The 16,692-nt window shown below is 44.7% G+C and overlaps 1 protein-coding gene across 1 annotated transcript; it reads left to right on the top strand.

Moving 5' to 3' along the window:
• The first annotated feature begins 1,441 nt into the window (after nt 1–1,441).
• LOC140708027 (cytochrome P450 2C5) lies at nt 1,442–16,692 on the top strand. The gene is made up of 10 exons (XM_078378390.1): nt 1,442–1,590; nt 2,748–3,205; nt 6,138–6,300; nt 6,809–6,958; nt 8,726–8,886; nt 9,528–9,707; nt 10,712–10,853; nt 11,927–12,114; nt 12,362–12,503; nt 15,034–16,692. The coding sequence occupies exons 2-10, from the start codon at nt 3,032–3,034 to the stop codon at nt 15,213–15,215; spliced, it is 1,482 nt and encodes a 493-aa protein (XP_078234516.1). The 5' UTR covers nt 1,442–1,590; nt 2,748–3,031; the 3' UTR covers nt 15,216–16,692.

Raw genomic sequence — 16,692 nt, 5'->3', positions numbered from 1 at the left:
CTTCGATGACACTGTCCATCCATCTCGTCCTCTGTCGTCCCCTTCTCCTCTTTGCCTTCACATTTTCCCATCATTAGGGTCTTTTCCAGGGAGTCTTCTCTTCTCATGAGATGGCCAAAGGAGTGGAGCCTCAGCTTCAGGATCTGTCCTTCCAGGGAGCACTCAGGGTTGATTTCCTTCAGAACGGAGAGTTTTGTTCTCCTTGCAGTCCAGGGGACTCTCAAGAGCCTCCTCCAGCACCACAATTCAAAAGCATTCATTCTTTGGCGGTCAGCCTTCTTTATGGTCCAAGCATATAATGTCAAGCAAGCACATGATGTCATATTTCTGTTTCCTCAAGTGGTGAAATGCTGCCTTTCATTTTATTGGAGAATTTCAGTCCACTAATATTCCACAAGAGGAAGTCCTATGCCACTATGTTTGTAAAGTAGAGAAATCCAGACTCGTTTCCTTCTACTCTGCCTTATCTGATTCCACTTTTTCTCCCCACTTTAGGGTTTGATCTTTTCCTTTGAGTATTCTCAAAAAGTCCTTAGCCTCTGGCGTTGTAGTGACCCTGTAGTTCCTCTGCTGATATTTGAAACTGACTCTTCCAGGCTTTCCCATTAGTAGAGGATGATATTCTCTTTCAACATTGGAACGAGGAAAGCATAATCCTTTCTCCTTTTTTGAGAAATCCTGAGTTGTATTTCTTTCAGAAGGATGGCTTCTCGATTGTAAGATGAGTGAATTCACTGTCCGAATGTCGTTGCAAGACCATGTTTCTTATTTTCTTCCTCACGAAGGGTACAAGAATATCCCCTGAAGGTTCACGAGTCTTTTAAAATCGTGACGTGACTATATTCAGCGTCTATCCCAAAATCCATCCATTCCTGATCCAACTGTAAAAATTTTGCTGGTTCTGAAACCATTCTTGCTCAAGCTTATCCTTTTGGCTATTCTATATTTCTAAATTTCAGAAAGTGTTCTTTAGACTTCAGTTCTAAAAAATCAAATCCGTTCAGATGAATATTGAAGCCATTTACCCATCCTTTCTCCTTCAGCTTCCTTGCACATTCAAATTTTGCTGTTTCGCTTGTTCAGTTGTTTCTTGCATAGCTGTTATATTGCCAGCTTGCCCAATCTCCAAGTTTTTAAGTTGGCTTTACAAGGATCCAGATTTCTTATCTAGCCGCTTCTCAATGTTGGTTAGCAAGAGTTCTATATCTAACTGTGGAGGCTGGACCAGAGATTTATGCGACTTTTTGACTTACTCCTCTAAGTCACCATCTTCAGTTGTAGTTTCGAAGTTTAAAGTAAACAGTTTGGAGACAGTAATTCAGAAAGCCCTTAAATTGCTCTTTTAGGGAGGTGCCTTTCCTCAAAAGTCCGTAAGATGTCAGTCTTGTGCTGAGTTCACACAAAAATTGCTGAGGTGCCCAGAACGAGTTAATTTATTTTTGCATTCCTCCAGTCTCTCCCCCAACCTTAATGATTTTTCTTTAGTGGCGTCTTTACCCAATACTTTCTCACTCCTAGATTACGTGGCTCATTGCCTTCTCCTTTCGCCTCTCCACCTCTTTTGCCACTTTAGAAGTGAATGACTTTCTGGTAAGTGATGTTCGCCCTTATTTTATTCCTTCGTGCCTCTTCGCTTTTATTCTCAATAGTCTCTCCTCTAGGGCTCCCACGAGGGTTCTCCCCATGGGAGATGGGGAGAGGGAAGATTTCCGACTCCTTGCTGCTCAAACTCCAGTGAATTCCCCTTGGTCTTATCCACAGGGGGGGGGGGGTCCAAGAAGAAGCTATGCAACCGCTCCAGGAAAACCCTCTTTTCCTAAAGGAGGGTAGGTCTGACTGCCTAAATCCTTCCCACAGCATCTGCCATAACGCTGTTGAAGCAGCTTCGCAGCACCATCTTTTCCGGACATCTCCTGAAATACTGCCTTTTAATTCTTATTGATTGATTTGTTTGTTTGTTTGCTTGTTTACTTGCTTGCTTGCTTGTTTACTTGTTTGCTTGCTTGCTTGTTTACTTGTATGCTTGCTTGCTCGTTTACTTGCTTGCTTGCTTGATTACTTGTTTGCTTGCTTGCTTGTTTGCTTGCTTGTTTACTTGTTTGCTTGTTTGCTTTATTACTTGTTTGCTCGCTCGCTCGCTCGCTTGCTTACTTGCTTGCTTCTTTGCTTGCTTGCTTGCTTGTTTTTACCCCACCTTTCTGCTTGAAAAGGCGGCTTACAACAATAAAAACAATGTTGAAAGTTTAAAACAATGTATACAACAGTAGCTAAGAGCATTAAAAGAGAATATTTAAAACTCCAAACAATGTAACACAAACAGGCAATATTAAGGCAAAGATTAATAAGTATACAAAAAAGAAAAGCCAAACTCAACTATCCCACACACTACACCAGAACACAAACAGAGTTCTAACTCCTGTCCTCTGAAGATGCCGGCCACAGAGACTGGCGAAACATTAGGAAGAAAAACCTCCAGAACACAGCCAAAGACCCCGAAAAACCCACAACAACCATGCTACAATATTGCTTTGCTTTTCTTTTGTTTTGCATTTCTTGTTAAAATGCTCACCAGACTAACATGACAACAACTCTGGAAACAGAATCTAAGAGATCTAAAAGGAAGTTATAAATGGAGGACACCGGCCATAAAAGCACAAATAAAGTTCAGTGTGTATGAGTGTGAAGGGACACACAACACAGGCAAAACAAAGAAAGACAATTGAATCTTTTTTTCTATACCCAAATAGGATCCGAGCCAGCAGCAGTTGGCCAAGAAAGGGATTGCTGGCTTATCTCCCTGCCTGACTGATGGTGGAGGACGTGTTCCGGCAGAGAACTGAACTTTTGCCAGTTTGAACATAGGGGCTGTGCCAAAGATCGAAAACACTGGTGTCAGGTTGCATTCTTTGAACAGATGATGATTGGACTCTGTTCTTAGGAAACTGGCAGTTGTTGACTTTAAATAGTGCTCGGCAGGGAGGCTCCGTGAGTCGCCTTCTTTCCTCTGGTGCAGAGAGGAGCTTGTGTTGCGATGGATCTTCTGGGGGGAACCACAATTCTCCTGATCATCTGCCTGACCCTCTTGGTGACATGGAAGATGTCTGCGGCCAAGAAGAAGAACTTGCCTCCGGGCCCAACACCTCTGCCGTTCCTTGGGAACCTCCTCCAGGTGATCTCAAGTAATCTCCCCGAACGCCTGAGGAAGGTAAGGAGAGGACCTCAGCTGTACTCTTTCTGCTCCCCCACGAGAAAGGTTTGAGGACGTTGCTTTTCTTTAAACCAGGGGTCTCCAAACTTTTCAGTAGGAGGGCCACATCATATATTTTACACCTTTTCAAGGTCCAAAGGAGTGGGGGGGGAAACAGTTTTTTTTTTCAGACTACAACATCAGAATCTCCCAAAGGGCATGAGGTGTGGCCATGCCGGCTGCAGGATTTGAGATATTGTAGTTTTCAAAAGAGGACTTTTCAGAGTTCTGCTCTCCGGCACAGTGTCCATGGGTGCATTCAAAGGCTGTTTACAAGCAAATACTGGCTCTGCCAGACAGCAGAACTCTGAAAAGTCGTCTTTTGAAAGGCCAGGGAGGACCCATTGCGACATTCTTCATGTTCCATTTGTTTCCCCGTATTCCATGCATGCTGGCTTTCAATTGCTATACAGTAGGACCACCGTATTCACTTATCCACTGCCTGAAAATATTAACACCCCCCCCCACACACAAAGCACACGTTTCTAAAATGTATTACCAGAAAGAGCCACTAGAAAGAAGCAGGAACAATACAGTATTGAGTGTTTTTATATCCACTATTTCCAGGATGGGGGTGGTGGTGGCTTGAAACCTTATCCCTGCAGATACCACGGTCCGACTGGTTTCTATCTCCCTGCCTGCCCTTTGGGCTTTTCTTTTTTTTGTTGTAAAAATAGGTTGAATACTTTGCAATGCGGAAAAAAATTGACAAGGAATTTCTCCTATCCCTTTTCTGTCTGTTTTCCCCCCTCACGCTTCTTGTCTACTTCTCCAAGTTTTTTGAGAAATTCACAGCATTGTTACCCCAAAACGCATTTGTCTGCTTAAGTAAACCTGGACCCATGATAAACAAAGTTAATCTTTTTTCCCCTCCCACTCATTGCAATTAAACGGCCCTTGTTCTCAACTTCAATAAAGCAGGCTGACATACGTCCCAAAGGTGGCTGTGAGAGGGTTGAAGCCAGACCCACTCGGGACAAGCCTTTCTCTTCCCTCTTCATTGCAGCTGCTTACCTTCCACTTCACGTCTTCCACAAGAGCCCTCTTTCCACCCATTCCATCCAGAAGCCATTTCTTTCTGTTGAAGGCACATGGAGGCACCGGTCGCTTTCTACCCCTACCCCTACCCGGTGCCCGCCATCTCCCATCATCCATGTCCGGCAGCCCAGGGATGACAGGAGCCCCCTTTTGGCATGAACTTCTGCCTCCTCGGCTTCGCAGCCCTTGTCATTTCTATCAAGGTAAATGCCCCCCCCCCATACATACACACCCAAACCAGAGGAAAGCCCTACTTCTTAAGGCTTAGCTTCCCTCTGTGCCAACGCTGGTTGCAATGAGGATGGTTTCTTAATAATTATAGTATTTTAGGATCACTTCCAGCTCTGCACGCTTCCGGTCCATGGGGTCACAAAGAGTCGGACACGACCTAATGACTAAACAACAACAATAGTATTAACCTGAGACGTGCAAAGCTGGAAGGGATCCTAAAATTAGGGAAGTTGGGGAAGTGGGGACGGGATGGGAAAGGTCCTAGAATTTGGACAGAGCCGGATAAAAAGGTAAGACAGGCCAGATGTGGCCCCAGGGCCCATAGTTTGGAGACCCCTGATTTAAACCCTCAATCATCAGGGCTGAAAAATGGCATGTTTTCTAAAATTTTGCCTGTGATCTGAACTTCAATGTGTTTTCGAAATAAACAAGTTTGCCAGGAGGACATTTTTCAAAAGGAACAGTCGTCTGAAACCATAGCATAGGTGGCTCAAAAACATTTGCTCATCACTCCATCTAGAGAGTGACAGGATTGACTGAAACATGGCCATGTGAGTGAATGAGTTGATGCCCACTGCAGGCAGAAGATTTCTGGGTACTGTACTTTCTGAGCACACCTGGAGATCAGAAGATCTCCTTTCTTGCTTTTCTGATTTTCTTCTTGGTATCACTAGTATAGAGGTGGAACCGCAAGTCATGTTTTTTTAAAGGGGTCTAATTACACATTAAACTTAACCTGCCTCCAGTCATCCTCTTTTCCAACCAGAGATAGAATTTCTTCAGAGATCAGACCTGCTAATTAAGTCTATACCTCCCTGAGACCAATCACAAAGACCCCTACAGCAGGGAAACATCTGCTGTCTTGGAGGTGGAAGGGGCAACCGGGTAGAAGAGGGAACTTTGGAATGGACCAGACATGTGGAAAGAGCAGGTTCACGAAAGTTCCTGGACTTGGTGTTGCTCACATGGAGGCAGGGAGGTTCGTGGGAGTGCCTGGGAGGCAGACAAGTTGCAGGAGGTCAAGAGAGGAGGTGGAAGGAAGCCAGGCCTTGCAAAGGGTGGAGTAAACCATGTGCCATGGGACTTTGGAGACAAAGGCAGGAAGACAGAGAGAGAATAGGCAGAGACTTTTTTTTCTTCAGCTCTTCTTCTGAATTCTGCAGCACAAAGCTTACGCCCCACCTGGTCTTGATGTTCTCCTGCCTGCTACAGGTTGCAGGGGGCACTCTCGACCTAATCTTCTGCGCTGGGCAGGATGATGATGATCTGAGTGTGGAGGAAACTCTCTGTTGTTTTCTTGCCTCTTTGCAGCAGGATAGGATCCCAGCATGCCTAAAGGAGGCAGGGATAAGATTATTAATAAGGAAGTCCCTCTGGACCCCCTTTACCGGAGAACTAATGGCCAGTCTCAAATATTGCATTTCTAGGTAAGGTATTGGAGCGTGTGATGGTTTCTCAGCTCCAAGATTTCTGGGATGAAGCAGATTCTCTAGACCCATTTCAATCTGGCGTCAGACCCAGTTCTGGGATGGGGACCGCTTCGGTCAACTTGGTTCTCATTGGGAGAAAGGTTGCCTAAAAAGGACACATAATAAACAAAACAAATAACATCTCTTTCCAGATGAGTGACATCTATGGGCCCGTATTCACGCTGTATTTCGGCTCAGAACGGGTTGTGATCGCCTATGGTTATGAACCTGTGAGGAAGGTTCTCATCGACAATGGGGATGACTTTCTCGACCGAGGCCGCATGCCTTCCACGGATAAGGCGAGCTACGGACTCGGTATGATTCATATTAAAAAAAAAGACACATTTAGCCTATGGCTGGCTAAGTCTCAAGGTGGCACCGGATAGAGAGAACCTAGATCCTTGTGTGGTTTTCACCTGACAACATTAAGTCATTTTCCACACCTGTGGCCGTGGCTTTCTACAAATTCTCTCCTGCTCTTAAATCCACTGAAATTGCACCTGCTTCCACCTCACGTTAATGCTTCTGTTACTCAGTTTGCCACCCTGTATAACACAAGGTGTGTAGCGGGCATGCACCTCCATTTAGAGCAGTCATTCCCGGATGTTCTTGGACCGCAGCTCCCATGAAACCCCAGCCAGCATTGCAAAGTGTGGAGGCTTCTGGGAGTTGCAGTCTAAGAACATCCAGTTTATCCAAGGTTGGGAGTCCCTGCCTTAGGAACCCACGTTTATTGCATATTATTAAAGTTCAGAATGTTAATTGCTATCTGTAGCGAGAGAAGCTCAGTCTACGTTCTCCACTACCTGCCTGCTTTCTTCAGGTGTTCTGGTGTCCAACGGGCAGCGCTGGCAGCAGATCCGGCGATTCTCCCTCATGACCATGAGGAATTTTGGAATGGGGAAGAAAAGCATCGAGGAACACATCCAGGAGGAGGCAGAGTACCTGATGAAGGCCCTCCGAGCCACAAAAGGTGCAGGATTCTCCCCCTTCTCCTCCTCCTCCTCCTCCTCCTTCCTTTTTCTTTTCTATTGTCCAACAAATCTTTTGTTTTAACACTCCATTCTCTTTCCTTTCTTTTGGGGACTTTATCTAACTTTCACCTACTTCTAAGAGCCGATACGCACCTCGAATTTGTTCCTGTTGATGACCAGGGCTCCGGCCCTGATCACATGAGAGACTTTTTCTTTAGTTTCCCCCTACTTAGTTTGTCACGTTCCCAGGGGATTCAGCAGGCGAATGTCCGGTAAGCCAGTCCAAGGTCAGAAGTCCAGGAGAGACAAAACAGATGACGAATTGTCAAAGACAAAACACAAACCTTACTCCGAAGTCAGAGTCCAAAAGCCAAGGGTCAGGAGAGCAAGGTTCAGGTGGTTCAAGATAAGCAGGAGTGTGGCCACGAGCCAGGGAATTGACTTGTTGCTTCCACAAGCTTCCAAACCTCTGAGTACAAGTTATATAGCAGCAATAATCATCTAATTCCTAGAAACATTCCATCCTGTCAAAACTCTGGGCTGGTCGACCTGATGTTCCTGTGAGAAACATTCATGCGAGCCTCAGACCTCTGTGTTGTGAGTCTCTGCCGAAGCTTATCCCTCACTCTGGCTACTGGGGGAGAATCTGGTGGTGATTCAGTTTTCTGTGATACTAATTGCCCAGCATTTTCCTCGGCTGTAATTAGCCCCTCTGATTCCAAGTCTTCTTCAGCTGAACTCATGACACCCAGCTTCTTTTCAGAATCAAAGCCTTTCTCCTAAAAAAAAAAAGATCCAGCTTATGTCATTTTTTTGTGACTGATTCATCAATACATTGGTAAAAGTATGTCACTGGGGGGGCAAGTATTTTTTTTTCTATCTGAAGATACATTGAACCCCTGTTATGCCAATGTCACCAGTTCAGGGTGTGATCACTAGTACTGCTGCTCAGATACCCCAAGTGCAATGCATTTTTGATGGAGCACCCAGTGAAACAGAGAACATTTTCCTAAACAGAAATCCTTTCCCAATCAACATTGCCTCTAATTTTCAGCCACGCAGGGCAGGGCTCCGCTGCCAGTGTGCACGTCTGCCCAGATAAGGTGTTCCTTTAGAGGAAATTTTGTTCCTGATGTATCAATGAATCAGTAACTTTTATTTTTAATACATATATGTATAAGTATATAGAATCAAGGTGCTAAATTGCCTCTTGAAGCAAGAGAGAAAATAAACCGGGATCATAGTATAGCCAGCCTAATAATTTCAATAGGACAAAATAAATTAGTACTATTAAAAGTTCTTCAGAGGTTTGTCCTGGGATATAAACCACACAATCATGATTTAGTACAACAAATGTATGCAGAGTATCAGAAGAATAAGACAACATTTCCTTCACGTGATCAGGGCCTCAGATTCCCATTGATTTGGAATAATTTAACAGACCTACACGATACCAGGTGAGACTCTTCCCTCCTGCTTCCCTATTATTTTCCATCACTTGGGAACTGTTTAGAAAAGATGATGCCAGTCTGGTCCCCTGTGGGAGGGAGTTCCATAGTCTGGGAGCAGCGACAGAGAAGGTCCTCCCCCACCTCCCCAAGAAATACACCTGTGCAGGTGGCACAAGAGAAAGGAAAGCCTCGCCTGATGATCTTGGCCAGTGTAGATAAGTAAGATGCTTCTGGCCATCAATATTGTCTTTTAACCTAATATGGCAAATGAAGGTGCACCCAAATATTCCATCGGTGTTTTGCTTTCCTTGCCAGGTCGGCCCTTCAACCCAATCACCCTTTTCAGCAGCGCTACCTGCAACATCATCAGCCACATCCTCTTTGCAGACCGGTTCGATTACCAAGATGAGGACTATATCCGGATGCTGAAGCTTCTCTCAGAAGCCTTTGTTCTAGACAACTCCTATGCAGGACAGGTAAGGAAGACTCCAGAAAGAAGGTGCAAGAGAAAAGGAGAACATGTTGAGAGTCGCAGGTGGGGTGTAAAGGGAGGCATTGCTGGACTGTTGGATCACATTCCTGTGGATCAACACGGTAGAAAGACAGAAAGCCCAGATCCAGAAAGCCTTATTGTATGTTACACAAAAACAGGCCCTACAGTCTTAACAGTAGCTAACTGGACACTTCTTCTGAGCTCCGAGATTTGTGTCCAGCCAGTCTAGTGTGGTCTACTCTGAGAGATTGCACCAGAAAGTGTAATATCTCTCAAACAACCTCCTGCTAGGAAGGGGGGGGGCAGAGGGATGCCTCATAAAACCCTTTCCTGGATTAAGTCATGAGGGACATTTTGCAAGAAATTTCTGGTTGGAAGAAGCTTTCCTCTGGGGTTGCTTCAGATCATCTGCACCCTTGTCTGATCGACCACGTTCAGCCCCCAAAAGAGGTAACAAAATGCTGAAGGTGATCTATCAGCCCAATTTCAAAGCCCTGCCCTGTAAACCTTAATGGGTTCAATTCAAATCAACAGGTTGAAACTCATCATAAAAATTTTCCAGGTGATTCACCTCTTGACTGCATTCTCTCTGTGAGCTTCTGTCTTTCTGTCTCTTTTCTTCAGCTCTATTACTTTATCCCCGATTTGATGGACTTCTTGCCTGGTCCTCATCAAACTCTTTTCAAAAAATGGAGTCACGTAGAGGACTTTGTAGCCCGGAAGGTGGAAGAACACGAAAAAACCCTGGATCCCACAGGTGTTCCTCGGGATTTTGTAGACTCTTTCCTCCTTAAAATGGAGCAGGTAAGATGTACTGGGGTAGAGAAAGCCACAGTGACATTTTGGGGGGGTGCATCTTATTTGAGCAAAGAGCAGCAGGCTGCTAGGTAGAAAGGGGACAGATGTGGGATGTGAACCATTGCATACCTCATTCCTGTGCAAGAAAAGAAAAACTAGTGAGAAGGGAATTTATTCACGTAAGAACAGCAAATTTTCTTTCCGCAGTTAGAGTTTTTGCATTTGAGAGACTAATTTTTGTACAGATTTTGAATTTTTTTCACGTAAAAGATGCACTTTATGCAAAACTATGATACCTTCTATCTCACTGCATGGATTGCTGAGAAATAGATGCAGTGGATGGGGTTCCGTGTGTGTGTGTGTGTGTGTGTGTGTGTGTGTGTGTGTGTGTCTACACAAATACGCATATGTATCAGTATTGTAAACACAAACTTAACAAAACTATTTTTATCCCATTTTAAAAAAACCAATGACATCAGTGATATAACACAGCTGGATGCTTCAATTTGTAGTCCCCAAGTTCTTAGCATCAGCACTAGAGCAGGAGTTGCTTGTAGAAACAAGGAAGAACACAAATGTCTCTTGGAAGGCAAAGAAAAACAAAGTCCCCAGATATATTTATCAACCGAGGTGGGAGATCCACAACATGGAGGACTCCGCTCCAAGTTTACGATCTCTAAAGCCCTACATTAATATACACGTTCAACTGCAAATGCGAAAGATCACCTCTTCGGGCATGACATTGGCATGCCCTCCATGCCAGTTACAAGTCATGGCCAAAAGTCTTGCAACGCCGTAGCCCATGATCCAGGCAAGCCTTCCCAAGTGAATTCCACTCTCAAGACTCAGAGAATGGAGGCACCATAGGCCAGACCCACAGGTTGTTCTCTTCAACGCCCTATTCCCTTGGAACAGGAAGATCGAGATAAATATAGCAGGTGCTGTTGTAACACTGTGTTTTGATTTTGTTGTGATGGATGGTTTCCCCCCACTATCCTCTTCATTCCCAGGAGAAGAACAACCCAGAGACAGAATTTACTAGAGAGAACCTCATGATTACCATTGTTGACCTCTTCACGGCTGGAACAGAGACCACCAGCACCACCTTGAGATACCTCCTCATGGTCCTGGCGGAACACCAAGCTGTCCAAGGTTGCCCAGTCAAGCACTGATCCATCTCTCTCTTTCTTTGAACTGACTGGATTTCTTTGAGGGGGTGGTTGAAGCATTAATCTGTGTTTCTCAGCCAGCCACCCAATACATTTGTCTGGGAACTCTCCTATTCCTTATTAACGTCGCTTCTTTCCCTCCCTGACATCTGCAAACAACCATTGGGATGGGTTAGTTATTTTATGGTGGAAAACAGTTCACAGGTTAAGACTAGAGATGGGCACAAACCGCCAGCTCATCACTTCATGCTGGTTCATTTATCGGTCCGACAGGTGTTTGGCACTTCCCTGCTGTGCCTCCTCCAGCAGCTGCCCACTCAACGGCAGCGGCCCCAACTTCCCTAACCCACCTGCTCCGGTCACTGCCTTTGAGTGGGTGCCTGACAGAGGAGTCAGGCCTGGGAAACACCAAAAATCTCTTGGGCTGATAAACGAACCGGCACAAACCTTGAATCAGGGGTTCAAGCCCATCTCAAGTTGAGATCCAATTTTTCAGTGTCCAAACCAAACGTTTTCCAAATAATATCTGAAGCATGCAATATTAAATTTGATCAGAGGTATCACAATGTCAAAGCATACTATCCTGTGACAGCCCAAGGCCATTGTGGAGACCTCGGGCTTTAATGTTGCTGAGGATGTAAGATAGAAATGGATGAGATCAATAGAGGATGATGACTTTGGTTCAGACTTCAGCTTGAATTTCAAAACAGCCAACCCAGAATCTGAGCCTTCTGTGCATGATAGGGCTCATTGTCTTGGACAGGTTCTGTAAAGTTCAGACTAAAAGCCATTACAGATGGCTTGTTTGCCCCACAGGGGAGATTTCCAGGAGCAATAGGGTGGCTGCCCTGTTAGGGTTTGTAGTGCAATGGGAAAGAGAGGGGTGGTTTTCATGAGGACCACAGCCTGGGAGGAAAGGCTTCATAACCCTCTTCACATACAACAGTCCCAACCCAGACGGGGGAGGTGAGGCATAGCAAGGGAGAAATTGTGTGTGTGGTGGTTTGCTCAGGCTGCTGATGGTACGTAAAACACCCTCTTTGAATTCCCTTCTAGCAAAAGTCCACGAGGAGATCGACCGAGTGGTAGGACGAGAACGGCCGCCAGCCATGAAGGACCGCCCCGAGATGCCATACACAGAAGCCGTCATCCATGAAGCTCAGCGACTGCTGAATCTTCTCCCCTTCGGGCTTGCCCGCCGGACAAGAAGGGATGTGGAACTGGAAGGCTTTACCATCCCAAAGGTACATAGAGGAAGCAGGAAATGGTTTTCCTGGAAGGCCAAGAGCTCAAAAGAATGAGGCCATCCTACACGTCTTGAAGATCAACTCTTATGGGTTGTTGTGGGTTTTTCGGGCTCTTTGGCCGTGTTCTGAAGGTTGTTCTTCCTAAAGTTTCACCAGTCTCTGTGGCTGGCATCTTCAGAGGACAGCACTCTTATGGGTTGCTTGCTAGCTTTCACCCTGATGACTCCTCTCTTACTTCAAACAGGGCACCTCTGTCTACTCAGTCTTGGGCTCCGCCTTGCGGGATCCCAAGCAATTCAAAACCCCCTACAAGTTTGACCCAGGGCATTTCCTGGATGAAAACGGGAGCTTCAAGAAGAACGGAGCGGACATGCCTTTTTCTTCAGGTAAGAAGTCCTGCTTTGCTGTCTTGTTGGTTAAGTTCTTGACCTGGTTTCAAAAGAACACTTAGAAAGTTGAGTCTAAGGCTCTTCCAGATGTTGAAGCTAAGGTTCCTTGGCTGATTGTTTCCAACCGACCGTCATTGTCATCCTCGTCTTCTTACCTGTCCTCGCCTTCTAAACAACCATCTCCAGGGGTGATGGGAAGGTGACCTAGGCCAGCTATGACAAGTGACACATGCCACATTCCAGGTAATGGCCCCAGGAAGCGGTGGCAAGAACTCCACAAAGCAGGTCCTTGTGCAACACATAGAAAGGGTTTGTGGCCCTCATCCATTCCTAGATTTCCTGGTAATAAAAGCACATTGTTCCTGCAAAGGAGAATCCATTCCTGGCCTCCAGCAGTTCATCCCAAAACCAAAGTGGAGATCCTTGCTTTGATGTGCTCAAAAGACTCAGTTGCAACTGACAAGTTGTCATTGTTATTGTGTTTTTTTTTTCAGAGAGGACATCCCATCTGCTCCCTTATGTTACTTTAAGTGGTTGTGTTGTCATTTCAGGAGGCCAGAAAAATACCAGGAAGTGCTTTCTGGAGTTCCCTCTAGTGGCCCATTGTGTTATTGCCCTTCTGATATTTGCACCTCACCAAATACAGTGATGCCCCGCAAGACGAAATTAATTTGTTCCGCGAGTTGTGTCGTATTGTGAAATTTTCATCTTGCGAAGCGCGGTACTAACGGTTGTGCGATTTAAAACCAAAAAAATGGGGGGGGGATTCATCTTGCGAAGCACGGCCATAGAAAAATTTGTCTTGCGAGTCACCAAAAAAAATTGCAAAACGCTTTCGTCTTGCAAGTTTTTCGTTGCGCGAGGCATTCATCTTGCGAAGCATCACTGTAGGTAGAAAAACAGAAAAGGCCAAAGTAAGAAGGCTTCCTTGTCATTTTGATAAGAGAAAGATATTGAACTGAAAGCACTCCTGAAGCTTAAAAAATGCCCCCAAATACCCTGTAAAAGTCATGTTTGCATCTGATGGTGGATAGAAAATATTTCTACGTTCCTTTAAAAACTACTTTCTGCTTTGGAAGAGGTAGCCGTGTTACTGTGTGCTTGTGTATAGAATAAAAACAAACTAAACATAAAGAACTAAAGAAGACAAAAATGCTATGGCAGCTTAGCATTTAACCTTTCAGGTGCCACAATGTTTTTGTTTTCTTTATTTTTTTTAAAAAAAAAATTCTTTTGTTCTTTCTTCCTGCTTGTTAACCTATTGTAATGGTTCCTATGGGTTTTTCGGACTGTTTGGCCATGTTCTGGAGGTTTTTCTTCCTAACGTTTTGCCAGTCTCTGTGGCCGGCATCTTCAGAGGACAGGAATTAGAATTCTGTCTGTGTTCTGGTGTAGTGTGTAGGATGGTTGAGTATTTGTAGCTGTGGGATCAGGGTTTTTGTCCTTTTCAGGAGATGGAGTGTTTCCTGTGATCAGGGTGTTTTTTGTTATGGGTGTTTTGTTGTGATAAGGGAGAGAGATGATCTGTCACTGTGAAAGTCTGAAGGTCTAAACAAAGCCTGGCTCCCAGCACTGAAAAATACAGCCTACAAAAAGGTCAACAAACTCTACCCAGCCACAAGGACCAGTAATCACTGCACACAAAAGATTAGCCAATAACACCCATCACTCACAGTGACAGATCATCTCTCCCACTTTTCACAACAAACACCCATAACAAAAAAAAAAAAAACCTTGATCACCATAATCACCCAATATCCTGAAAAGGACAAAAAGCTGATCAAAGAGCTACAAATACTCAACTATCCCACACACTACAACAGAAAACAAAGTTCTAACTCCTGTCCTCTGAAGATGCCGGCCACAGAGACTGGAGAAACGTTAGGAAGGAAAACCTCCAGAACACGGCCAAAGAGCCCGAAAAACCCACAACAACCATTGGATCCCAGCCGTGAAAGACTTCGAGAACACAAACCTACTGTAACTTTGTGACTACCTGCTATATTACTACAGGAACAGGTAACTGCATTAAATTTACCCTGTTTCCCCGAAAATAAGACCTAACCTGAAAATAAGCCCTAGTATGATTTTTTCAGAATGCTTATAATATAAGCCGTACCCCAAAAATAAACCCCGGCAAAGTGAAACCCCACCTTCCACCCTTGTGCAATAACCAGAAGAAGATGACACAACTGTGTTTGAAAAAATGTAGATGGTTATACATGAAAAAAGTAAAGCATCCCCTGAAAATAAGCCGTACTGTGTTTTTTGGAGCAAAAATGAATATAAGACCCTGTCTTGTTTTTTGGGAAACACAGTAATCAGTGAGTTCTAGAGTGTGTGTTGATCAGAAGGGTTATTAATTTTAAAGAAACTACAGTGACTCCCCGTTTGGGGCAGAAGTGAAAATATTTTATTTGAGCCCCAGATCTTCCCACCCATGCCCTAAATCAAAAGGGACCCCTTTAAGTTGTGGCCGTCTTGAGGAGCGCTTTGTGAAATTCTTTTTCGCTTCCCTCCACAACAGGGAAAAGGAACTGCCTGGGTGAAGGACTGGCTCGGATGGAACTCTTCCTCTACACTTCCAACATCCTGCAGAGCTTCCACGTCAAGCATCCTCCGGGGGTCGCACACATTGACCTCACTATAAAGCTCAGCAGCTTCGTGAACCTGCCCCCTGAGGCCGACCTCTGCTTCTGTCCACGCTAAGCAAAAGCATCTCCTCATCTCTGGATTTGTGTGTGTGTATATAGACATATACATATATATATATAACACTGTTACCAGTATATCTGTGAAGATTCTCAATCATCTACTTGAGGTTATCTGGAAGAGGAGTCATGGCAACTTCTTCCTGATTAGGTTGAAATGTTTCGCTACTCATCCAAGGAGCTTCTCCAGTCTCAGGAGAGTTGGTAGAGGATCCTTGATATCTCCTCCACCTTTGGTTTCACTTCCCCCTGGTCTAAAAAGGCTCGTTAGAAAGACAAAGGACTTGGGGGTGAGGGATAATCCCATTTCTGTAGTCCTTCTCCACCCATTGTCATCGGTTGTTAATGGTTGTTAACAACGCTATCTCTGGTGTTTGTGGTTCTACTCTTTCATCAGTCCCCCAGGAAGATTAGGACCCCACATACACACCAAAGGACTGCTGGGGGATGTTCTACTTGACAGACAGAGAACTCTGAACACATTCTTAGCCGTCTCATTCTTCCCTTCTGCGTCTTGGTAGCACCGATGGTTGTGTTGGCGGAAGACCTCGTTCCCTATCTGACAAAGAGGCCCTCGTGGTCTTATTTGTTGGGTCCACCTGGCTCTTAGTCAAAGGAAGTCAGGAAGTCACACCATGTCTGCTGATGACACCAAATGGAGAGTTTAGGGAATCTTTTCTTACAGTCCGGCATAAATATTTTAGGTGTAAGCTCTGTATTCTAACTCATGGGTCTGAAGAGGTGGATGATGCTCCATGAAAGCTCACATTAAAATATAGTCGTTAGCAGCCAGATTGCTAACCAAGGATGGACACAGAGATCACACAACCTCCCTGCTACAACAACTCCACTGTCTGCTGATTCATTCCTGGGCAGAATTCGAAGTGATGGTTCTAACCTGTAAAGTCCCAAACCTCTAGGGTCAAAGCTATCTCAAGTAGCACGTCTTCCTTTACAAGCCTGCCCAATTGTTAAGGTCATCAAGCGAGGCCTTCCTCTCAGTCCTGTCACCTTCACAGGTGCATCTCATGAGGACACGAGAGAGGGTCTTTTCTGTGGCTGCTCCCAGACTCTGGAACTCCCTCCCACTGGAGGCCAGGCAGCTGGCCCCAACCTTGCTGTCCTTCTGAAAGCAGGTGATGACTCTTCTCTTGAGGCGAGCTTCACTTGAGTGACTGGCTGCCTGATGGGGGTTTTTAAACAGATTGTTGTGCCTTCCTTCATAGAACGTGTTTTGGTATTGCTAATGTTTTTCAGTATTGTATTCATTAATCCTTTTAGTATTGTATACTCATTGTGACTCGCTGAAATACTGTCTTTTTAATTCTTGTAAGCTGTGCCATTTTTAAGGAGGAAGCCAATTTATAAATAAATAAATAAATAAATAAATAAATAAATAAATAAATAAATAAATAAATAAATAAATAAATATGTATGTATGTATGTATGTATGTAAATAAAGAGTTACAGCATTT

The sequence above is a fragment of the Pogona vitticeps genome, chromosome 6 (assembly GCF_051106095.1).
Source record: "Pogona vitticeps strain Pit_001003342236 chromosome 6, PviZW2.1, whole genome shotgun sequence".
NCBI classification, from domain to species: Eukaryota; Metazoa; Chordata; class Lepidosauria; order Squamata; family Agamidae; genus Pogona; species Pogona vitticeps.
Note: the sequence above shows the minus strand (reverse complement) of the source record. Positions and strands in the feature narration are given on the sequence as shown.

Bases quoted from the DNA above. Each gene is read 5' to 3' on its own strand.
- LOC140708027 (XM_078378390.1), top strand. From the start codon at position 3,032: ATGGATCTTCTGGGGGGAACCACAATTCTCCTGATCATCTGCCTGACC. The intron at 6,959-8,725 runs GTGCAGGATTCT...TTTCCTTGCCAG, and splicing joins GGCCCTCCGAGCCACAAAAG to GTCGGCCCTTCAACCCAATC. The intron at 9,708-10,711 runs GTAAGATGTACT...CTTCATTCCCAG, and splicing joins TCCTCCTTAAAATGGAGCAG to GAGAAGAACAACCCAGAGAC.